The following is a 26,279-nucleotide window of genomic DNA, read 5'->3' as shown; positions in this document are numbered from 1 at the left end:
CTTTTGGCATCAGATGTTTTGATGAAATTACCGGTTAAGTGGCCTCTTAAGTTAAGTCAATCTTTCAGTCGTCTGCGTTGAATGCAGGCTTTCAAATAGCTCCGCGCAATGAGTCAGTTAATATATATGTGTGTGTATTGGCACGATTGTTCAATTAATTAGCCAATTTCGTTCATCATTATAAGTAGTAATAGGCTGAATTGAAAATAGGTAGCCAAATTCTAATACACGCAATGACTATTCATCATTACATTTTTATATTTATGTAGCCTATACAATAATATTCTTTTACACTGTAATCCTTTTGTTTTTAATATTTGGCATGTTTGTGTGATGCGCATCCCTGTGTGTACTAAGCAAAGTCAACGCGCACTGTGGACGCGCCCAGAGGCGCAGTTTCTACCAACGCGCTCTTACAAAAAAAATATTGCGCCATTGCGCAGTCTATTTTCATCTCCTTAAAATAGCAATGCGCTGGCAATGCACCTGAACACACCTCTTTTAGACCAGCACGCCCATGGGCGCACTAACTGGCGCAAATGCATTTACTAATTTAAGGACGTGTCGCTGAACGGGAAAACGCGAATGGCGCCGGACGCAAACTAGCAAACACATTTGCGCTGCGCCTTGCGTCGCATTGCGCTGGATGTATTATAGGGCCCTTAGTCTCCAAATTATTGTAGAAACAACATAAAGACAGTATATTTTAAATATTTGATCTAACAGATAGAAAATATACAGAAATGTAATAAAGTTATCAAACACTTCATAGTCTTCACTACATAAATTATAAGTTAAATATAGATTCATTTCCTTATTAAAGTCAGTCAAGAGCAGTGAGTGATTTTCTCTGTCTTTTGTTATTTTATTACCATTAACGGCAAACGTCACAGTAGCAGGTTTATTAGGCTGCTGTCACTTGGTCATTTAAGACTTTATTTAACTCATTTAAGACTGTGCTTACGAGGATACTCGACAAAGCAGCATTTTGGCATAGTTTTGTGTCCATTTTTGTCAAGTGCTAAAGAGAACTCAGTTTGAAGTGGCTTTCTGTGTGCATGAGTACTGTGTGTGTCACAGTTTTGTTTTTTGCTGATGCATTTTAAAGTAATTAAAGGATTTAAATAATGGTCAGTTTTGAGAATGAAGTAAAGGAGAAATTCAATTTAAACAACTTCAGTGTAAACATTAATTGATTTCAAAGAGAAATCAACTCATCTCAATGACTATTGATTATTTTCGCAGTCAACTCCCGGCAACAGGAGAAAAATATAACCAGTTTAAGCAGCACTAAATATGAATCATTGCTGTTAAGGCTTCTTTGGGATGTGCAGTTTAGATAGACGAACACTTGCCTATATATTTCATATCCCTGTCCTTTTGAGTGGACTCTTGAATTCTGACACGTCTGAATTGTAGAATCAATTCTTTTTGGAATTAACTCACATAGGGAAAGGTTATAAATGATTTACAGTTACTTTTGCCTTGGTTTTGCTTTGCGTGTAAATCGTGTCAGCTTCAGTGAATTAAAATTTAATTTCACGATCTCATATACAGATTTATTATTATTTATAACATAACCATTCAGGTTTTTATAATGAGCTGATGTTTGATAGTCTTTTGTTATGCATGTAAACACTCAATCTGTATGGATGATTGTGATTGCTGTGGTGACTCTTCTGTATGCGTGCGTGTGTGTGTGTGTGTGTTGTCTGCACACAATCGTGCCTTATGATAATACATTGGATTGCGTTGCACTACTTCTGATCTTTCCTCTCTGTTTCCTCTCTGTTAAACGCACTGAAACGCACATACACACACATAAAAAATTCTTTCTTCATGCCCCAGTTCTGTCATGCTGCTTGTGAAGTTCCTGCACATCGATGGGGGAAAAGAAAAGGAAACTGCTCTGATGGTGTCAACTGGCCCCATTTTACAGCGTTTAGCACAGCGCCCATGAAGCATCCCCACTTTATACGCACATGACTGGCGTTTCATTTGAACTGAGAGTCCCTGCTACTTTTTAATTAATCAAAAAGCACAATGCTTATCTTATCAGCTGATCGTTTTCATTTTGATTATGGGCTGGTGAGCGGGAAGACTGATCCTCAGGAGGAACGGGCCCCTAACTGCAGGCAGGCTGATCCTTATCGCTCTCTTCGCAGAGCCAGGAGAGACCATCTGCCTTCAAGCACTGCCGGCCCTCAGGTTAAGGGCTTCAGACACCAGCAACCCTCCAAATCCCTCCTGCGGCTCTTCTTATCTCTATCAAATGCAATCTCACTCAGATAAAAGGCATTTGTTTAGGGCCTTTATTTATCAAAGTCTGCCATGCTCTGTGATGGACTCTGAGATGGAAAATATTTTGCTGTAATTCTTCACAAAAACAAAGAAATGGGCATGACAGGTGTGCATTTGTTTTGTGTTAAGTAGATTCTAGACTTTTAGTCCTTTTGAGAAAAATGCTAGTACTTCTTGGCTGTGTAAAGCGTAACCCCACAATGCTAGGGTCTTTTCTGTGGTTGCCAGGCCATTGCTTTTTGGCTGCTAGCGTGTTTGGTGGTTGCTAATTTGTCCAAACAAGTCTTAATTATTTCCTAGGTCAAGTGCTTTGCATATTTTGTATACATGTAAACTCCTGGCCAAAAAACTGGGCCAAGCCCAAAATGGCTAAACATTACACTTTTAATTGTCTTAACCACAAATTATTGGTCAGGAAATCAGCCTCAAAATGTAGGCAAATGCACTACATAAAAAGCCATTGCTGTCTCAGAAAAACATCAAAGACAGAATGAGGTTTTTGGCAAAATATGAGAAGTTGTGTGTGGAGTGATGAATCACAATGAAACACGAGTTGTATGGTGATGCTCTGGAGTGCTGTCTTTGAAAATCTGCTGAGAAATATAATAATAAATGCATCTCTAGCACAGTGAAGCACGGAAGAAGAGGTATCATTGTATGGGGAGCCTTTTTAGCTGCTGATATTGGTGAGCTACTTCACTTTGAAAAGTAATTTAATGATTTGAAGTACAGGAGAATACTGCATAATGTCTTGCTTCTCTCTCTCTCTCTCTCTCTCTCTCTCTCTCTCTCTCTCTCTATCTATCTATCTATATATATATATATATATATATATATATATATATATATATATATATATATATTGGAAACATTAAGGTTTTTTAATATTAATCTTCTGCTCACTAAGGCTGCATTTATTTGATCAATAATACCATGAAAACATTAATATTGTGAAATATTATTACCATTTAAAAGAACTCTTTTCTATGTAACTATGGGCCCTATTTTAACGATCTAAACGCAAAGTGTAAAGCGCACGGCGCAGGTGCACTCGGGGCGTGTTCAAATCCACTTTTGCTATTTTAAAGACGGAAAAACGGTTCGTGCGCCGGGGCGCATTTTTGAAATGGGTTGTCCCTATTCTCTTAATGAGTAATGGGCGTAACATTCAATAAACCAATCAGAGTGTCATCTCCCATTCCCTTTAAGAGAGAGAGATGCGCTCACGCCATGGCGGATTGCTATTTACATGGAGGAATTTGTTGGCAGAAAAGCTGAACGCTTTTCAAGTGAAGAAATCGATCTGCTCCTGCGAGAAGTTAAAGCGGGCTTGCAAATGCAGGCTTTCAAATAGCTCTGCACGATGAGTCAGTTAATATATATGTGTGTGTATTGGCACGATTGTTCAATTAATTAGCCAATTTCGTTCATCATTATAAATAGTAATAGGCTGAATTGAAAATAGGTAGCCTAATTCTAATACATGCAATGACTATTCATCATTACATTTTTATATTTATGTAGCCTACACAATAATATTCTTTTATACTGTAATCCTTTAGTTTTTCAGTTTGGCATGTTTGTGTGATGCGCATCCCTGTGTGTAATAAGCAAAGTCAACGCGCACTGTGGACGCGCCCAGAGGCGCAGTTTCTACCAACGCGCTCTAACAAAAAATATTGCGCTATTGACTTGAGACTTTAGACCAGGTTTGAGTTGGCACAGTCTATTTTCTGCTCCTTAAAATAGCAATGCGCCGGCAATGCGCCTGAACACACCTCTTTTAGACCAGCACGCCCATGGGCGCACTAACTGGCGTAAATGCACTTACTAATTTAAGGACATGCCGTTGAACGGGAAAACGCGAACGGCGCCGGACGCAAAATAGCAAACACACTTGCGCTGCACCTTGCGTCACATTGCGCCGGGTGTATTATAGGGCACTACATGTTAAAATGTAATTTCTTCAGTGTTGCATGGTCCTTCAGAATTCCTTCTAATATGTTGATTTGCAGCTCAAGAAACACTACAATTTATAATACAATTAAAATTCATCACATCCTTGCTGAATAAATATATTAATTTCTTTAATTTCTTTCTAAAACAAACAAAACAATTCTTACTGACCCCAAGCTTTTGAACAGTATACAAAAGCTTTCTATTTCAGTTAAATGCTGTTCTTTTGAACTTTCTATTCATCAACAAATCCTGGGGGAAAAAAAGGTCAAGCAGTGATGTTAGCGAGAAAGCCTGGCTCACAGTCTCCACTCTAATTCATCCCAAAGATGTTCTTTCGGGTTGAGCTCAGGACTCTGTGCAGGCCAGTCAAGTTCCTCCACACCAAACTCGCTCATCCATGTCTTTATGGACCTTGCTTTGTGCACTGGTGTGCAGTCATGTTGGAACAGGAAGGGGCCATCTCCAAAAGTTGGGAGCATAAGGGGCCAAGCCCAACCCCTGAAAACCCACACCATAAACCCCCCTCCACCAAACTTTACACTTGGCACAATGCAGTCAGGCAAGTACCGTTCTCCTGGCAACTGCCAAATTGTCTATCAGATTGCCAGACAGAGAAGCATGATTCTCCAGAGAGCACTGCTCCGGTGACCGAGTGCTTTACACCACTGCATCTGACACTTTGCATTGCACTTGGTGATGTAAGGCTTGGAGACAGCTGCTCGATCATGGAAACCCATTCCATGAAGCTCTCTACTCACTGTTCTTGAGCTAATCTGAAGGCCACATGAAGTTTGGAGGTCTGTAGCTATTGATAGAAAGTTGGCAACTTCTGAGCACTGTGCGCCTCAGCATGCGCTGACCCAGCTCTGTGATTTTACGTGGCCTACCACTTCATTGCTGTTGTTCCCAATTGCTTCCACTTTGTTATGATACCACTAAGAGTTGACCGTGAAATATTTAGTAGTGAGGAAATTTCACAAATGGACTTCTTACACAGGTGGCAACCTATCACGGTACCACGCTTGAATTCACTGAGCTCCTGAGAGCAACTTATTCTTTCTTGTTTGAAGAAATGTTTGTAGAAACGGTCTGCATGCCTAGGTGCTTGATTTTATACACCTGTGGCCATGGAAGTGATTGGAACACCTGAATTCAATTATTTGGAGGGCTGTCCCAATACTTTTGGCATTATAGTGTGTGTGTGTATATATATATATATACATACAAACTATAAATTAGAACTATTTTTGTTTGTTTATGTATTTTTTTCCCTCTGAATTTCAACTAAGTTTGAAAAATTGTATTGCTGCTTTGATATTTGTTGCTGTGATGTAAGAGAAGAATTACTGCTGCATGGTTCTGTAGATCATCAAAAACAACCAATCTTTCTGTCAAACTTCCTCAACATCAGTGGAAATGATCAAATCTAGTAGTTCTCACCCAGAGAAACACTCACTACACACACAGGCATTCACAATTGTAAACTCCTACTACCTCTCTGAGCCCACTGTTTCAGAGCAATAACACAATAATGGAAACCATTTTCCCTGTAACAGTTTCTGGAAAGACATTTATTTCACTTTAACCTCTGTGCGTAAGAGATGTTCACGGTAATGGTGCAGATCTGGCAGCACACAACGTATAAGTCCTATCTCACCACCTACTGTACAACAGAAATGTGAAACTCACTTTCCTACTCTCTCTTTTTCCGTAGGGAGTTCGGGTGGCGAGATCCTGAGTTACCTGAAGTCATTCAAATGTTGCAGCACCAGTTTCCCTCAGTTCAGTCCAATGCAGCAGCATATTTACAACACCTATGCTTTGGAGACAACAAGATTAAAGCTGAGGTAAATATAACTTTATATCACTGGTCAAAGCTCTAATGATCTGTACATGTACCTGCTTACCAAGGCTCAATTTTTAGGATATGCAGAGCAAAATCTGTAGGTAATTAGGGTTGAAAGTGTCTTCCATCTGCAATGGGATCTGACTGTTGGACTTTTCCATATCTTCTGGCACAAATTTAGTAGATATTAACAATGTACATTACCTTGGGAAACCTCTTGTTGTGGAATACCTACCGAAAGATTTTTATCGATAGGTGTTGTTGCGTGAAATTAATTCTTGCACGTACCATTGACAAATAATTCACCCCTTTATTGAAATTTGATGCCAGGTCTCTGATGATAGATCCCCCAGCAGTAAGTTTTCCGAATTATAAAGAGCGCCTTGGATTGCACCAGTAATTAAGCACTAATAGCACAGCCAAACAATACACGGAGAGCTGCATATTGACAGCCATTCTCTACACAGCAGCTCTATAATTGTATCCCAGAGGCTTAAGAGAGGCTTGGAGGACGAGGAAATTAAATTTGGAGAATAAATCTGCAGGAACAAAACAGCAACAGAGGGAGAGACAAGCTAGCCGACAAACTTTTAAATGATATTTAATGAAAAAAACAAAACAAACAGTGAGACCCAAATTAGTTTATCTAGCAATGAGCTCCACTTCAAACCAGCATTTTTCTCCATCTGAAAAATGTCTTATTTATTAAGAAAAGACACCGAATGAATCCCCCTGCTTTCTTTGATACCCCCTTTCATCAATTTCTCCACACACCGAAATGAACTTGTTTCATGTTGTTCTCATAAAGTATTTGGAGCAATGTTCCATCATAGCTTGATTGATTAGATTTGGTCCTATAATATTCAGCTGCTCTGGTTTGCTGTTTTTTTCTTGGAAATAAACTAAAAGATTGGCATATCATTTCCATTGTTTGTTCTCAACTAGTTTTCTGGTTACAACTGATTATAATGTGTATTTGAAAATGCAGCACTTGCCAATCATCTTCCCAAATCTGTAATTACAATCATTTATTAATCTTTTGTCAAGAAAAGAGAAGTTTTAAGATCTCCATGTGGTTTTCTGACCAAATACAAGCTCTATGGTTTAATGTTTGACATTAAAGGGTCATGAAACAGTAGCAATAAATAGTATTTTTGCCACAGTAATATATTTATTTTTTTCCTTTTGTCCTGGTGAAGACACAACCTGTCCATGTTGGCATCTGCTTAATTTAGCTAGCTTCTGCCAAGTAATGAATTTACATCAAAATATTTTTTAATTTAATTGGATGCACATCCATTGACTAAACTAAAATGTTGGCAGTGAACTAAGATATTTCTCATTGCTTTTAAGAGTGTATAAGTCTATTTGTTTTCCATTTTATTTTGTATTTAGCCCTTTTTTTCTCTTCCCTCCAGTTCTTGACCTAATCAGAACCACTGCAGCCCACTTTTGGGTTATGACCCACCAGTTGAGAACCACCGATCTGTTTCATCCCACTGTCATCATATCAGAGGTCTCTTAAAAAAAAAGGTCAAACATTCATCGCTCATGGACTTAACACATCCAATACATTATGCAACTCATTGTATTATGTAACAAGCATGCGTTGGTGCAGTACATTTTGCATTTGTAAACTCTTCATATTCAGAGGTTTTCTAATGGTATTACAAGGACAGCAGAAATTATGATTATGGAAGATAACATTGATGATATCTAAATAATATTTAAGGAGAGGAATGCTATTCTGGTGTTAGAGGACCAGTAGCAACAAAGTGTGTGTGTGTGGTTGCTTGGTAAAATAGTATGGTTAATTATATGTGACAGTACAGAAGCAAATGGTGCCGAAGCCCTGAACAACTCATTTCACCCCTGCCATTCTTTTCCTCAACATACACACTTTCACATTATGGAGTGTATAGTGAAAAATGACACCAGTCTGCAGCACAAGGGTTTCAGGCTTGTTAATGGCTTTTTCCCCTCTTCCACATTTTTTAAAGGTGCCCTAGAATCAAAAATTGAATTTACCTTGGCATAGTTGAATAACAAGAGTTCAGTACATGGAAAAGAAATACATTGAGTTTCAAACTCAATTGCTCCCTCCTTTTTATGTAAATCTCATTTGTTTAAAAGACCTCTGGAAAACAAGCGAATCTCAACATAACACCGACTGTTACGTAACAGTCGGGATCATTAATATGTACGCCCCCAATATTTGCATATGCCAGCCCATGTTCAAGGCATTAGACAAGGGCAGGCAGTATTAACGTCTGGATCTGTGCACAGCTGAATCATCAGACTAGGTAAGAAAGCAAGAACAATAGCAAAAAATGGCAGATGGAGCGATAATAACTGACATGATACATGATATTTTTAGTGATATTTGTAAATTGTCTTTCTAAATGTTTCGTTAGTATGTTGCTAATGTACTGTTAAATGTTGTTAAAGTTACCAAGTTACGTTTATTACTGTATTTGCGGAGACAAGATTATTTTCATTAAACACTTATTTATTTATTTATTTATTCTTTATTTGACAGGGACAATGGACAATAAAATATTACCCCAGAATTAGCTACAGAGCTAAATTTCATCTGCTGTCCCTGGGCAGGAGTACATCAAATTATCAATAAAAATACCATAGAAATTAAACACAATAGAATACAAAAAGTATAAAAACATATTCAAAAACTTGCAGTCTGTATAATGCATAAACACATCTTCATTCTTTATAAATCTCTCCAACAGTGTGTAATGTTAGCTTTAGCCACAGAGCACAGCCTCAAACTCATTCAGAATCAAATGTAAACATCCAAATAAATACTATACTCACATGATCCGACGCATGCATGCAGCATGCATGGCGAACATAAAGATCCATTTGAGGGTTATATTAGCTGTGTGAACTTTGTTTATGCACTGTATTATAGTCGAGAGCTCAGGGGGCAGGGAGCACGAGATTTAAAGGGGCCGCAGCCTGAATCGGCGCATAGTTAATGATGCCCCAAAATAGGCAGTTAAAAAAATTAATTTAAAAAAATCTATGGGGTATTTTGAGCTGAAACTTCACAGACACATTCAGGGGACACCTTAGACGTATATTACATCTTGTGAAAGAATGTTCTAGGGCACCTTTAAAGGCTGTCTAAGGTCTTGCATAATATATGGTTACACTTTATTTTGCTGGTACCCTTTAGACATTCTATTGACTATAAGTATTGTTGCACCTACATGTCAACTAACTCTCATTAGTATTAGTAGACTGTTTAGGTGTCGGGTTAGTAGAATAAGTTGACATACTTGCAAAGTTACTTATAGTCAGTAGAATGTCTGTTGGGGGACCATCAAAATAAAGTGTTAAAATAAAGATATCAATATCAATACAGTCTAATACTCTTATTAGAGTTAGTTGAAATGTAGATGTGCAACTTTACTTATAGTCAACAGAATAAAATGTTACTATACCATGAAATAAAGTGCAATATACTAGTCAGATTACAAATAATGATTCTTTTGAGGGATTTTTAGTGTATTAATACCATAGAGCACATCTAGTCCAACCAATTCCAACAAATGACTCTTATGAAATGGTTCTTTTTAGTGACTAACACATGCTTACTACATCGATCAGGCAAAACATTATGACCACCTTCCTAATATTGTGTTGGTCCCACTTTTGCTGCCAAAACAGCCCTGACCCGTCGAGGCATGGACTCCACTCAACCCCTGAAGTTGTTCTTTGATATCTGGCACCAAGATATTTGCAGCAGATCCTTTAAGTCCTGTAAGTTGTGAGGTGGGGCCTCATGGATCGGACTTGTTTGTTCAGCGCATCCCACAAATTCTCGATTGGATTGAGATCTGGGGAATTTGAAGGCCAAGTCAACATCTCAAACTCATTGTTGTGCTCCTCAAACCATTCCTGAACCATTTTTGCTTTGTGGCATTATCCTGCTGAAAGAGGCCACAGCCACCTGGGAATACTGTTTCCATGAAAGGATGTACATGGTCTGCAACAATGCTTAGGTAGGTGGTAAGTGTCAAAGTAACATCCACATGGATGGCAGGACCCAAGGCTTCCCAGCCTTCGCTCCCCACGTGAATCAATGAGCCTTGGCCGCCCATGACCCTGTCGCCAGTTCACCACTGTTCCTTCCTTGGACCACTTTTGAAAGATACTGAACACTGCAGACCGGGAACACCCCACAAGAGCTGCAGTTTTGGAGATGCTCTGACCCAGTCGTCTAGCCATCACAATTTGCCCCTTGTCATATTCGCTCATATCCTTACACTTGCCCATTTTCGGACTGTTCCCATTGTACGTTTCACTACAGAGTCATTTGTTCAGAAATTGGACTACCTGCAAAATGTTTTGAGTTGTTGATTCAATAGCAGTGTTTTAAATAGTATTGCAAGAAACACTGTTTGAGTGTTTTATTACAGTGTTTTGTCCTCACCAAACTCAATTCGTCATCCGAACATCATTGTCTCAAAATACATCACATTACGGAGGTAAATGAGTTGAAAATGCCATTTCATATTGACATTTTTAAAGGTAGATGTAAATGAACTTTAACCAGACAGGAAATAGCACACACACTGAAGCAGACACGGAGGGAGAGGAGAATGGCTATCAGATGACAGAGCAGTATCTCCCACAGCAGAGGTGAGGAGAATACTGATTAGCGCAGCATTTCAGCCAGACAGGCCGAGCTCTGATGTTTATGGTCTTCCTGCTAAACCACTGGCCAAGTGCAAAGGCAGCTCTTTCTCGTCCTCAGCTGGCCACTATTTATAGCAGGTGGCTCCAGCAAAGCTCCCCGGGTCCGTCTCCTGTGCAGCCCGCCTCTGGCTAAAGTTCAGCTTTATCAGCCCTTTTGGGGGGAAAATCTAATCCGTCAATATCCATTTGCACGTGCGCTGTGGAGTCAAGAGCAAGCACTTCCGTCCGGCTGGCTCATGCCACTAATTGAATATCTCAGCGTCTCCCCGCTGCTTCAGGACGATGTTAACACTCAATTAATTTCTTAGCTGCTCCAAGTGCACAAGAAAGCAGATCACTTCTCAAATAACCTAACAAAAATAAGCTAACGTAACATTTTCTAACCTTCCCATAGGTTATGTTAAAGTCCCCCTGTAGTCAAGGCAAGGCAAGGCATTTTATTTCTAAAGAACATTTAAAACAGCTCCTGCTGACCAAAGTGCTGTACAATCTAGCAACACAAAAAGACTGCAAATACAATAAAACACATAGACTAACAAGAAGACACACTGATTCACACCATTACATGAACAACAAAAGTCATTACCTATTTGCCACTTCTCTGCCGTTTGTAAGCTTCTCTGACAACGTACATGACGAGCTGATTCTTCTTCGCCTTTTGCCTTGATCCTCAACATTACCACAGATACTGCCTACTAATGGTCTGCATGCATGTTGACGCGGACAATGACACAGAAGCATAAATGAAAACAAACGCATAGCCTACGGCGCAGGGAATCCAACACATCAGCCTTTAATGTGAACCAATAATTAGTCAATAATTTTATCCCTTAAAACTCTTCTGTGATCACTAAAATTACATATTTAAAAAAATTCTTCATGCATTAAAGTTGCTTAAATGTAACTCTACACCCTTGCCTCATTTAGTATACAGGGATCTATGAATATGCTAATTAGCCCCGCCTCCACTCACTCACACAAGCTCAGAGATCCACTCGGTCAACTTACTGAAGTAAACGCTGCAAAATGGTATCGCTCTTTACAACATTGGACACATAACGGTAATTAATATGATTAGCCTTTTGCTTGACTATGTTATCAAACAGCTAATAATGTGTTGTTAATGTTACACAGACAATGTTCCCGTTCGCCATGTCAGAGTCAGACAGCTGCCTTCTAACATTCAGTATCCTTACAAATGCTTTGAACAACCCAGAACGTCAGCAGAGAAAGGCATATAGTTCATCATAACATCGTAATATCCATCATACACCTGCCATATTGCTAAATCCACTTGATTTTTCATATCAACAGAAAAATATACCGGGATAACCTGGCTTCTCTTGAGACTCCCCTGCTAGTTTGCTGGTGTCATATACTTTAATCATGTCTTTCTTACCTTTCTGGACCATGTAAGTGGTAGCCTTGAGAACATTATTAAAGACCAGATAACTTTGAACAAACATTCTATTAACATTACCAGAAGAACGTTTGTTTATTGCTTTGAGAGAACCCTGCCAGAATGTTAACTAAAGATCTGAGAATGTTCCCTGTTAGCTGGGAAAGCAGCCGTCATTAGTTCACCTGCACTGCTTGATAGAACATGCCAGAAACATCCCTAGTCACTGCAGATATCCTCTGTTGTTTTGTGGTTTCCAAACATCTGTTGCTTCCGAACATCACAATAATGAATTGTACTTGCTTTATATAATGTGTTGTATAGTGGGGCTGCATTCTCAGAAGTGCCAATCTCACCACATGAATGAAACGAAGGCTTCTGTGTGGTGACGCACATGTCTGTCTGCCTCTCGGGATGAGCCGTGCCTTTGTTTTCCTGTTAGGTGTGGTTTGAATATTCATGCTGTATATGCAGTACAACCCAAAAACAGGAAGAAACAGGATCAGAAGTAACCTCTTGGAACGGACTACTAGATCACTTCTCACCTTTAAAAAAAAAAGCTACACAAAGAAACAGGCATGTAATCTCCATTGGAGTGAGTGCTGATGTGAAGCCTGAGTGATGATCTGTAGTGACGTGCTATTCAGAAGCACATCTGCCAGGGCTGGATCCTGCACTCATCTAAAGCTAATGCAGAGGAGTATTGTGTATGTCAATTGGCAGCGTGACAGGAAATTGGAAATTCATAGTGCAATCACTTGATGAATCTGCAGATAGACACAGGTGTGACTCTTTCTTAATAATTTAGCCCTGCTGGTTTTATGTCAAATCATTCAAAACGCATTTGGCTTGGTATGTGTTAGTCTGTAAAGGACCAAACTATACTTTTTGTATTGACTCTGAAATTAAAATTGTGTTATTTATTAACCCTCATCTGCTTCCAAACCTGTATGATGGGCTACTTGGGCTACTTTTTTTTGCTTGGCAAGTAGTAAAAATCACCATATTCCTTCATTTTATGAAAAATAGTGTTTTGTTTTGTTGTTGTTTTTTTAGAATTATTTCTATGCTATATTAGAATGTATTAATATTTTAAATATGCTTTTATATTTATATTTTAAGTTTTCATTTTAATATTTTATATTTCAATACTTTTTTGTGCTTTTATTATTTTTATTAGGGTTTTTTTTTGGGGGGGGTATGTATTTCTCTTAGCTTTAAAGTATATTTTATATATATTTTTTAGCTTTATGTCATTTAACAAAAAAAACATTTTTAATAAAAAAAATTTAAGTTTGTTTTATTTTAGTACATGAACTTATTTAATTTTATTTCAGGTAATGAAAACTATTTTTAATAGTTTTAGTTATTTTAACTTTAATAGTTTTATTTTAAAATATCTAAATTTATTATTTTTTAATTTAAGTTTTTCATCTAATATTTATTTTATTTTATTATAGCTTTATTTCAATTAACAAAAACAGTTTTTAATCATTTTTGTTTTAGTTGACAGTAACAACACTGATGGAAAACAGCAGCTCGGGCATTCTGCAAAATATTTCCTTTTGGTTTCTACAGAAAACAAAAGTCATACAGTTTAGAATGACATTAAGGTGGGAAATAATGACAGTATATTTATTTGTGAGAAAACTATTCCTGAAAATATTATAAAATGCCACCAGTTATCAAGATGCGAAGGCTGCAGTTGAGTTGATGTCAATCACTGTTGTTTTTCTGTAGCGTTCAGAAACACATGGCTTTTTGTAGTGCAGTCTCAGATCCTCTAATGAACTTGGCTGGCTTTAATTGACTTTAGTGTAGAACAGCAAAGCCCTGTTGATAGAGATTTACTCACACCTCTCAGTCTGTTTAGCTGTCTGACGAGTGATTCATTCTCCGGCTCCCTCTAGTATTGATTTTTCAAATACACTGGTTATGGATTCAGTGCCTCCTATTTGTTCATTTATCCTCCAAATGATCTTATGAACTGACGCTAAGCTGTTTTGGTGTGACTTAACACTGAATGCAGACTTTTTTTTCCTTCCTTTTTTTTTTTTTTTATGTGAGGATGCTGAATGTCAGAAGGGAAAGGTCAATGTTTTGAATGACTTGCTATGAGTTGAGGCGAAGGCCGTCATGTTCTCACTGACCAATAATTCTTGCTCAGATTGATTTAAGTTGCATTCAAATCAGGAGTTCAAAACGTGAATATGAAAGTATTTTCAAAGCCCATTTCAGCCCACTGGCTCCTCAAGTGTATAAAAGAGGCATTCTGACTGAGTCTGAATTACAGTATATATATTCTTCATTATTAGTGATGGAGTGTTTCTACAACTTTAGATTCTTTTTACTGAATTTACTGAATTGAAAATTTGTTTTTGCGACTGTTCTGATGCTTTATCTAGATTTGATTGTCTTCCCCTCTTTCTGAACCCAGGCTGTTTAAGTCTTAAAATATGGAAATACATATCACCCATTGCCCTCTATCTGTCTGTTTCTCTCAGATACGGAGGCAGGGTGGTATTCAGTTGTTGGTGGACCTGTTGGATCACAGGATGGCTGAAGTACACAGAAGCGCCTGCGGTGCCCTGAGGAATCTCGTTTACGGCAAGGCCAATGATGATAATAAAATCGCTTTGAAGAACTGCGGTGGGATCCCTGCTCTGGTTCGCTTGCTGCGCAAGACCTCTGATGTGGAAGTCAGAGAACTAGTCACAGGTAAAAACTTCTGCTGGCTCTGACGTGCCTCTCTTCAGTTTAAGTTTTATTATAGGAATTTTAATTCCCTCTATCACAGCGTTCTCTTTCAATATGTATATATATATATATAGTCGTGCTCAAAATTATTCATACACATGGTAAATATGAGCAAAGAAGGCTGTGAAAATAAATCTGCATCGTTAATAATTTTGATCTTTTATTTAAAAAATCTACAAAAATCCAACCTTTCATTGGAGAATAGTAATTTTAAAGGGGGGGGGGGACATCTCATTATGAGATGTTTTTCTCTAATACACATTGCTATTAATCATACCCTTTTATTCAATACTTTTTGCAACCTCCTTTTGCCAAGATAACAGCTCTGAGTCTTCTTCTATAATGCCTGATGAGTTTGGAGAACACCTGACAAGAGATCAGAGACCATTCCTTCTTACAGAATCTCTCCAGATCCTTCAGATTCCCAGCTCCATGTTGGTGCTTCTTCTCTTCGGTTTAGTCCACTCATTTTCTTTAGGGTTCAGGTCAGGGGACTGGGACGGCCATGGCAGAAGCTTGGTTTTGTGCTCAGTGACCCATTTTTGTGTTGGTTTTGGATCATTGTCCTGTTGAAAGATCCAACCACAGCCCATTATATGACTTCTAACAGGGACAGTCAGGTTTTGATTTTTTATCTGTTAGTATTTGATCTCTCTGAAATCCTGACACCTTGTACTTCTGGAGACTCCAGGTAGGTTGCAGTTCTGGAAAATGGTGAAAAAAGGGTCCCTGATGGGTTCACACTTAATTCTTCACCTTAATTCTTAATTCTTTTGCAGTTAACATTAGGGGTGTGACGAGATCTCGTGCCACGAGATCTCGCGAGACTAAACTGTGACGAGATTTCTCGTCAAGGCGAAAAGTAGTCTTGTGATGTTGCCATGACAGAGTGATTAGGATGATTAGGAAAGAATATGCCACTGCTACGTTTACATTACACCTCCACTGTCGTTTTGCTTTATATTTAAATAAAAAACATTTAATTCAGTTGGATAACGGTTGCCGCCGCTCCATATTTACAGAGTTAGGCGCGATCGCTGAATGTGAAAGTAAACAGGAGCGCGCATTCAAACGCGATCTCAATACCCCGCATTTTGAAAGCGGCTCCCTATGAATACAGATATCTCTCAATATGAAAGCTATTTTAGGCTGGGCAGTGTAGTTGTAACCATCTCTCAAGTCTGTATCAGAGAAAAATGTGGTCTTATTTGCACTTTGAATATTGAGAGAGTCTGATTATGGTTGCACTTATTGCAAAGTGTTACCATGAAAACGAATAACAGTTTTCTCTTAATCTTATTAAGCACAAAAAATGAGGTTTCATTTGTTAACATTAGTTAATGTACTGTAAACTATGAACTAACAATGAATGACTATTTTCATTAACTGACATAAACAAATATTAATAAATAATGTAGCAAATATATTGCTCATTGTTAGTTGATGTTGGTTAATACATTAATGTTAATAAATGAGACCTTATTGTAAAGTGTTAACATTTTTATTTATACTGTTTTATTTCTATGATCAGTTTGTGGAAAGGAGTTCAGTTAGGAGGTCAAAAGTTGTAGAAGCTCATAAATCATATACAGTAAGGTCTGAAGAGACTGAAATCATACAGAAGAGAAGTCAGTTGAGTTAGTAGCAAAACCTTTTACAGTACTTGAGTATTGTTGTCTTTTACTGCATATGATAATTCACACTCAGAAAGTAGAACTGAAATGACATTCATTACAAGATGATTAGTTAAAACATTTCAAATACACCTGCAGAATATTTTTTCTAGTCATGATTTCACCATTGAGGATTTCTTAAAAATAGTGTTTAAAACTCTTGTCTTGTCTTGTCTCGTCTCGTGAACTCAGTCTCGAGTCTCGTCTCGTCTCGTGAGATACCCGTCTCGTCACACCCCTAGTTAACATGTGTCTTTTCTGACCCTGCTGACCCAATGAGCATTTCACTGTCCAATCGTCATGCCTTAATTTTGCAATTTCTAGTATTGCATCCTTCTCATGGGCATTTAATAATTTTTGACTTTTAAGTCTGAGTTGAATCTCTTTTTTGGCTCATTTGCCTGTAAAAGAAAACCTGCCTAATAATTATACACACCTGAATATAAAGTGTTTTTCATTTCCAGCCTTCATGAACAATTATACAGTACAGTCCAAAAGTTTGGAACCACTAAGATTTTTAATGTTTTTAAAAGTTTTGTCTGCTCACCAAGGCTACATTTATTTAATTAAAAATACAGTAAAAAACAGGAATATTGTGAAATATTATTACAATTTAAAATAACTGTGTACTATTTAAATATATTTGACAAAGTAATTTATTCCTGTGATGCAAAGCTGAATTTTCAGCATCGTTACTCCAGTCTTCAGTGTCACATGATCCTTCAGAAATCATTCTAATATGCTGATCTGCTGCTCAAGAAACATTTATGATTATTTATTATTATTATCATGATTATTATTATGAATATTATTGTGTACTTTTTTTTTCAGGATTCCTTGATGAATAGAAAGTTCAAAAGAACAGCATTTATCTGAAATACAAAGCTTCTGTAGCATTATACACTACCGTTCAAAAGTTTGGGGTCAGTAAGAATTTTTATTTTTATTTTTTTGAAAAGAAATTAAAGAAATGAACACTTTTATTCAGCAAGGATGCATTAAATCAATCAGAAGTGACAGTAAAGACATTTATAATGTTACAAAAGATTAGATTTCAGATAAACACTGTTCTTTTGAACTGTCTATTCATCAAATAATCCTGAAAAAAAATATTGTACACAAATATTTTGTACAATTGTACACATTAAATGTTTCTTGAGCAGCAAATCAGCATATTAGAATGATTTCTGAAGGATCATGTGACACTGAAGACTGGAGTAACGATGCTGAAAATTCAGCTTTTCCATCACAGGAATAAATTACTTTGTGAAATATATTCAAATTGAAAACATTTATTTTAATTTGTAATAATATTTCACAATATTACTGTTTTTTTAATTAAATAAAGGTAGCCTTGGTGAGCAGACGAAACTTCTTTTAAAAACAATAAAAATCTTAGTGGTTCCAAACTTTTGGACTGTACTGTATATCACTTATAAATTATTAAATACAAAATGAATAGTGGTCATTAAGATTAATGTGATATATATATCACATTAATCTTGTTCAAACTTTGAAAAAGATTATCATGTGAAAACCCCCACAGCCCATCATGTTTTAAAAGAGACTGAACCTGGTAATATGTATATGCATATATATATATATATATATATATATATATATATATATATATATATATGCATATACATATTACCAGGTTCAGTCTCTTTTAAAACATGATGGGCTGTGGGGTTTTCACATGATAATCTTTTTCAAAGTTTGAACCTCATGTGAAATTCTTGCTTGTGGGTTTATTCTTTTCTTTTATTATTTAGAGAACAATGTACAATGGAGGGATGTTTGAATATTAGATGAGTTCATTTCTTCTCTACTTTAATATTTCCAGACTTGTATATATATATATATATATATATATATATATATATATATATATATATATATATATATATATATATATATATATATATATATATAATATGTATGTCTTGTCCATTTAGTGATGAGCTATGGAAAGAAATATTTTCTACAAAATAAATCGCTTGTTCCAACAAAAAAAAAAAAAAACATCCCCAAAGGCTTTGCATTCCAAAACATGTTTCTAAATTGTTTCTGTAACGGAATGGATAGACTTTGGAACAGAGCCACGTCTGGAAATGCCTGCTATGCGCTGAATTCAGATTAACATATAAATTAAAAGCATTGCACACAGGGCACTTAGAGAGACTTCCTGTCACAAATTAATCAGCGAGCTGGAAGCCTCAAGGTCTCTGGCTGCCCAGAGGATTCTCAGCCTCTCAATCTCAAGCAAAGCAGAACATCTGAGTCATGCTTTGCCTGCCTGTTTGACTCTGCAGAAACATGCTGTTCCCTTTCAGTCGGTCACGTTCGACGTACGTCAGTAGTGACCGACGAATTGGGATATCGCTTAGAGAGCCCTATCATCTTCGTGTAAACTAAAACAAGCCAATGGAATTGGCGTGCGATATTTGCATAATGCGCACCGCCCCCGACAGGTGTATATAAATAGGAAGCAGATGCAATCGCACTCTGTCTTTCGCTTCGGAGCCATTCACTGGTGTCCTATTTAGAAGACTCCTTTCTTCGTGTGTTTTTCTCACTAAAACACTGCCTCAGAAGAGGATCTGCAGCGAGCTTTGGTGCTGGTGAAGAGGGCACGTGCAGCGAGGTCGCGAGTGTCTGAGGAGCCGAGCTATAAGCTCTAAACTGCTGTTTTCACAGCAACACAAAAAAGAGTGTGTGTGAGGCAGCGATTTGGGCCGGTTCCTCGGTGTGTCAGGGAGTGGTGTACCTGACACATCGCGTCGCTCCCTGGGTGCTTCAGCACGAGTGAGTTGACTTCCCCTTCTAAAAGAGCTTTACAGACGAACCCTGACAGTATGTCATTTCGTCTGTGCGTTACTGGGTGCGGTCGTTCCCTGGTCCCTGCTGATGGGCACAATCGCTGCATCTCGTGTTTGGGCGTTCAGCACGCTGAAGCAGCGTTTGTGGATGGTTCATGTTCCCATTGCGGGAACATGACCATCGCGGTGCTGAGGTCGAGGCTCTCCTTCCTGAAGTCTCAGGAAGCGGGAGTCCCCCTCTCCTATGCCGCGTACGACCGTTTTTTCCGGCCCCGGGAACCGGAATGACGGTACGGCGCTGTATAGGGAGGGCGACCTGAGGATAACGGTCAGGGCTCCCCGTCGAGCGGAAACGCTCCGCGGGCCCCTGCCCCCTCATCAGCACCGCAACCCATCCTGCCGCCGTTGGTTTCCGCTGGGCCCTCTTCGGACTGTCCAGCCGTTACCTTTGGTGCGCCGGCGGAGGATCAGATGTCGATCGCTGCGTCGGAAGGCGAGTTTGAGTGTTCGGGGGAGGAAGATCCGGACGCGCTGCCGCCCTCCGGGACGGCAGCGTTGCCCGAATCGGATCCCGAACTCTCGGCTGTGCTCTCCCGGGCCGCCTTGTGTGTCGGGCTCGAGTGGAACCCTCCACCCTGTCCCGGCCCATCGCGGCTGGATGATTGGTATTTGGGGGCGGGTCGCGCTGGCCAGCCCCAGCGTCCCGCCCCAATGCCTTTCTTCCCGGAGGTGCACGATGAGGTGACCAGGTCTTGGCAGACACCGTATAGTGTTCGTTCGAGGCCTGGCCCCCCGTCCGCCTTCACCTCCCTGGACGGCGGGGCAGCCAGGGGGTACGCGAGGATCCCGCCAGTCGAGCGGTCTGTTGCGATGCAACTGTGTCCAACGGCCGCTGGCTGGCGTGGTGAGCCGCGTCTCCCGTCCCGGGCCTGTAAATTCTCAGCCGGTCTGACTGAGAAAGCTTACAGTTCCTGTGGGCAGGCTGCCTCTGCCCTGCATGCGATGGCGCTTTTGCAGGTCTACCAGGCAAAAGCGCTGTCGGAAATGCCCCAGGAAGGTCCTGACCAACAGCTGCTGGGGGAGCTGCGCGCTGCCACCGACCTCGCCCTCCGAGCGACGAAGGTGACAGCACGCGCTGTTGGTCATGCGATGTCTACCTTGGTAGTCCAGCAACGCCATCTCTGGCTGACCCTGGCGGACATGCGGGATGCCGACAAGCAGAGGTTCCTAAATTCCCCCGTGTCCCCGGTCGGCCTATTCGGCGACGCGGTGGAGAGCTTCGCCCATCAGTTCTCCGCTGCACAGAAGCAGGCTGAGGCTATCAGTCACGTTATGCCACGGCGGTCCGCTGCTGCCTCCACCCAGCCGCCCGTGGCTCAGCCTCAGCCCGCTCGTCGCCGAGGGCGCCCGCCTGCATCGTCCTCCGCCCCTGCTAAGACGGCAAAGCAGCAGCCTACACCAGCCAGACAGCAGGGTGCCGGTCGCGGGCGTGGTGCCCAGCCCGTCTCCGCTAAGCCCGGTGGTAAGCGTAAGAGCAAAACACGGCACTGAGACGGGCAACCTGGAGGGGAAGGATCTTGCTCTTCGGGAGAGTTTTCCACCATCTCTCCCACCCCCGGAGGAGGGCCGGGGGGAATTTGTGTTTGTCTGTCTACCGCCGCTGGCTCTCCGGAGTCCAGCGGTACCCACTTTTTCACAAAAAGAGCAGTTTCCTCAAACTCCAGGTCACAACAAGGGGTGTCTGTCAGTGTGCCAGGCTCCGCCTCGCCGCTGACAGCTCCCCCATTCGCCAGCAGGTGGCAGTGTGATGGTGCAGACCGCGTCCCGTGCGCGGTCTCCCATGCACACTGCTGCCTCGCAGAGTCTGACCCCACTCCGGGCCGCCCCCAAGCTGTCCGGGTCGGGTCCCTCTCTGCCTTGCTGCCCCACCCCCGGTGCGTCTGTGGTGCCTTTGGTCCTGCTGGCTCAGTGTCTGGAAGCGTGGAGCACGCTCCCCAGCCTGTCCAGTTGGCTCATTCGTACTATCAGACTCGGCTATGCGATTCAGTTCGCCCGGCGTCCCCCGGTCTTCAGGGCTGTCCACTTCACTCCGGTGTCGTTGGACAGTGCTCCTGTTCTCCGGGTGGAGATTGCTGTCCTCCTGGCGAAGGGTACAATCAAGCCGGTCCCTCCAGCCGATATGAAGTCGGGGTTTCACAGCCCCTACTTCATTGTACCATAAAAGGGCGGTGGGCTACGGCCAATCCTGGACCGTCCCCAGGATTGGTTTGCAGCAATAGACCTGAAGGACGCATACTTTCATGTCTCGATTCTGCCTCGACGCAGACCCTTCCTAGGTCGGTCTGCGTTCGAGGGTCGGGCATGTCAGTACAAAGTCCTACCCGACATGGTTGTCGCTCCCAACCGGTTGGGTCTTCAGGTCAACTGGGACAAGAGCAAACTCGCCCCCGGGTAGAGGATCTCTTGTTTCGGTCTCGAGCTAGACTCGGTCGCACGGACTGCGCGTCTCACCGAGGTGCGCGTCCAGTCGGTGTTGAACTGCCTGAGCTCGCTCAAGTGCAGGACAGCGGCTCCACTGAAAGATTTTCAGAGGCTCCTGGGGCATATGGCATCTGCAGCCGCGGTAACGCCGCTCGGATTGCTTCATATGAGACCGCTTCAACACTGGCTCCGCGGCCGGGTCCCGAGATGGGCGTGGCAGTGCGGCACGCTCCGTGTCCCCGTGACACCGAGCTGCCGTCGCACCCTTATCCGGTGGTTGGACCCTTCGTTTCTGTGGGCCGGAGTACCCCTCGAACGAGTGTCCAGGCACGCTGTGGTCTCCACAGATGTCTCTGCCACGGGATGGGGGGCCACGTACAACGGGCATGCAGTGACAGGTCTTTGGACGGGGCCTCAGCTGCATTGGCATACCAATTGCCTCGAGTTGCTAGCGGTTCGTCTTGCGCTGGCCCGCTTCAAGGAGCTGTTGTCAGGCAAGCACGTTCTAGTCCGCTCACTAAGCATTGCGGCCGTTGCGTACACCTACCGTCAAGGTGGTCTACGCTTCCGTCGCATGTTGCAACTCGCCCGCCATCTCTTGTTGTGGAGTCAGAAGGATCTGAGGTCCCTTCGGGCCACTCGTGTCTCAGGTGTGCTCAACCGTGCAGCCGACGAGCTGTCACGGCAGCATCTACTTGCGGGCGAGTGGCGGCTCCACCCCCAGGCGGTCCAGCTGATTTGGCAGCGGTTCGGCGAGGCCCAGGTAGTCCTGTTTGCCTCCCCGGAAACTGCCCTCCGCCAGTGGTTTTATTCCCTGACCGGCGGCACGCTCGGCACGGATGCCCTGGCCCACAGCTGGCCCCCGGGTCTGCGCAAACATGCGCTTCCCCCAGTGAGCCTTCTCGCACTATTCATGTGCAAGGTCAGGGAGGACGGGGAGCAGGTTCTGTTAGTGGCTCCGTACTGGCCCACTCGGACCTGATTCTCAGACCTCATTCTCCTCGCGACAGCACCTCCCTGGCCGATTCCTCTGAGGAAGGACACCCTGACTCAGAGACGGGGCACCCTGTGGCACCCGCCTCCCGATCTGTGGAACCTCCACGTGTGGTCCCTGGACGGGATGCGGAGGTTCTGAGTGATCTCCCGCAAGCGGTCGTAGACACCATCACTTCCGCTAGAGCTCCTTCTACTAGGAATCTCTACGCGCTGAAGTGGAACCTGTTCGTCGAATGGTGCGCCTCTCGCCGAGAGGACCCCCGATCATGTTCGGTCGGATCCGTGCTTTCCTTTCTGCAAGATGGGTTAGAGCGAAGGCTGTCTCCCTCCACCCTCAAGGTGTATGTTGCCGCCATTGCCGCACATCACCATGCAGTTGAGGGTAAGTCCCTGGGGAAACACGATCTGATCGTCAGATTCCTGAGGGGGCCAGGAGACTGAATCCTCCTCGCCCTTCCTCCGTACCCTCTTGGGATTTGACCCTGGTTCTCACAGCTCTCCGGGGTCATCCCTTCGAACCTTTGCAATCAGTCGACCTGAAACTAATGTCTCTTAAGACGGTTCTTCTGGTTGCATTGGCTTCCCTGAAGAGGGTAGGGGATCTGCATGCATTTTCGGTCGACGAAACGTGCCTAGAATTCGGGCCCGGTGCTTCTCACGTCATCCTGAGACCCCGGCCTGGATACGTGCCCAAGGTTCCTACCACTCCCTTCAGAGATCAGGTAGTGAACCTGCAAGCGCTGCCCTCGGAGGAGGCAGACCCAGCCCTAGCTTTGCTCTGTCCCGTCCGCGCTCTGCGCGTTTACGTGGACAGAACGCGAAGCTTTAGGACCTCAGATCAGCTCTTCATCTGTTACGGAGGCCAGCAGAAGGGAAAGGCTGTCTCCAAGCAGAGGATGGCCCACTGGATAGTGGATGCCATCGCCTTGGCGTACGAATCCCAGGGCGTGCCTTGCCCGCTCGGGTTGAGAGCCCACTCCACCAGAGGGGTGGCCTCTTCCTGGGCGCTGGCTCATGGCGCCTCGCTGACAGATATCTGTAGAGCTGCGGGCTGGGCGACACCTAACACGTTCGCTAGGTTTTATAGCCTACGTGTAGAGCCGGTATCCTCGCGTGTACTCGCATCCACTAGTCGGTAGACGTGTTGTACCCACTCTAAGTGTCGGCTTGCAATGCCATTCCCGCCTCTGGCCGGATACGTGCATACTTTCACTCCAGTCGCGTTCCCCGCTTGGCGAACCCTGTCGAGTTCCTCCGCCTCCCCCTTCGGCTCGGACATTGCGGAGTGTCTGATGCCAGGCCTACATCCGTCGCTGACGCTGTCTGTTGGCTGGGGCCCATATGTCGTGACCCCTCTACGTGAGCGGTCCCATATGTGTATTTTCCACGGTTTAAAACTCCCTACGGGCCGAGTCCGTGTCTTTCCCTTAGCAGAGCCAGCTCTGCTGTCACCTGTCAGATGAGTCTCCACTAACCAGGTGGAGCCATCCCAGGGACTCCATATGCGTACTGCCCCCGGGCCAGTCCATATGTGTATTCCCACGTAAACTCCTCCCCCGTTGGGTAGGTAGTGGTCTCCGCAGCGTCCCTTCGGGTTCGCTTTCCCAGTGTGTCTAGTTTACTTAGTGGGTAGTGGTAGACAGCAGTAGACTCTCTCGGTGTAAGCTCGCCCCCTTCACCGCCAGCCGGTGCTATGGGCGGCTGAGCTTGCGCTGGGCACTGGAAGGGGTTTCGTAACTGTGGCGCTTTAGTTGGGATCCCAATTCGTCGGTCACTACTGACGTACGTCGAACGTGACCGACTGAAAGGGAACGTCTCGGTTACGTATGTAACCCTCGTTCCCTGAAGGAGGGAACGGAGACGTACGTCCCGTCGCCACAGTTTCTGTACCCTCGCTGTAGTGCGGACACCAGTTGTCTCCTCAGCGAAAAACAGAGTGCGATTGCATCTGCTTCCTATTTATATACACCTGTCGGGGGCGGTGCGCATTATGCAAATATCGCACGCCAATTCCATTGGCTTGTTTTAGTTTACACGAAGATGATAGGGCTCTCTAAGCGATATCCCAATTCGTCGGTCACTACTGACGTACGTCTCCGTTCCCTCCTTCAGGGAACGAGGGTTACATACGTAACCGAGACGTTTTTTGACATGCTGAAAGTAAGTGTAGCCATATGGACCCACTCAGACCTGATGGTCAGGTGTCCTGTCAGAGGCCAGTGGCTTTGAGACTGAACAAATCTTTTAATCTTGAAATTATGTTCAAACACGGTTTGAAAACCAGCATCTCTACAAATGTCTCATTTGCAGCCACACTTCAAATAAGTCCTATTTTGATTTCACATTCACCTCACCTACAGTATAAGCCTTTTACATAGTATTTCAGTTTGTGTGGGTACTATGAAAATTTTTATTAGAGAAGGGTTGTAAAGATTTAAAACTTTCACTCATGTTTTATTATACATCCTCAAACAGAATAAGCTGTACAACACATTTTGACATATAGTTTTTGCTTAGAGGCTTTACAGAGCCAACATGAAAGATAAATAGAGGAGTGTTTGGCTTTTGTGAGCACGAGCATGTTCCTTTATGAATCGTATGTCTGTGAAGAACAGATGGAATACTGGTCTGTAGGAACAGGAAGCTCACAAGTAACCCAGACAACAGAACATCCCCTGAGAAACTGTCTGAATCCTTTGGCAGCAAGAAGTGTTTGAATTGCACTACTCATGCAATCGTGTGCTGAAATTAAGGAGGATTCTTGCTTATTTAGCCTAATTCCACTCACCGTCTGGGTTTTGTCTCTTGCTGCTGTTCTCTAGCATACGGCCCTGTCTCAAATGGTGCGCTTGATGTGAAATTTGGGTCTTGTGGCCTATTTTATCCATTTACAATACCATTTGAAAGTTTTGGGTTAGTAAGATTTTAGTAAGAAGTCACTTATGCTCACCAAGGCTGTGTTTATTTGATCAAAATACAGTAAAAACACCAATATTGTGAAATATTATTACAATTTAAATAACTCTTTTCTATTTTATTATATTTTAAAATGTTATTTATTCCTGTGATGGCAAAGCATCATTACTCCAGTCTTTAGTGTCACATGATCATCCAGAAATCATTCTTATATGATGATTCAGTGTTCAAGAATTCATTTATTATTATCAATGTTGAAAACAGTACTGCTTAATATTTATTTTATTTTTTTGGTAACCATTACATACTATTTTCAGGATTCAGGTGTCTTAGTCTAGCAGTTGCAGTCATATAGCCAATACTGTCTTAAATAGCTTCTGTTTCTGTTTAATAACATGAGATTTTGG

General features: G+C 42.3%; 1 protein-coding gene across 3 annotated transcripts in view; it reads left to right on the top strand.

Moving 5' to 3' along the window:
• ctnnd2a (catenin (cadherin-associated protein), delta 2a) overlaps window positions 1-26,279 on the top strand; it is a 374,070-nt gene that overhangs the window by 251,455 nt on the left and 96,336 nt on the right. For all 3 annotated transcript variants that reach the window (XM_067377392.1, XM_067377391.1, XM_067377393.1), the window contains 2 exons: window positions 5,975-6,107; window positions 14,732-14,945. In XM_067377392.1, the coding sequence (XP_067233493.1) occupies window positions 5,975-6,107; window positions 14,732-14,945 (347 nt within the window). The remainder of the gene's footprint in view (window positions 1-5,974; window positions 6,108-14,731; window positions 14,946-26,279) is intronic.

The sequence above is a fragment of the Chanodichthys erythropterus genome, chromosome 23, assembly GCF_024489055.1.
Source record: "Chanodichthys erythropterus isolate Z2021 chromosome 23, ASM2448905v1, whole genome shotgun sequence".
In the NCBI taxonomy this organism is placed as follows: domain Eukaryota; kingdom Metazoa; phylum Chordata; class Actinopteri; order Cypriniformes; family Xenocyprididae; genus Chanodichthys; species Chanodichthys erythropterus.
Note: the sequence above shows the minus strand (reverse complement) of the source record. Positions and strands in the feature narration are given on the sequence as shown.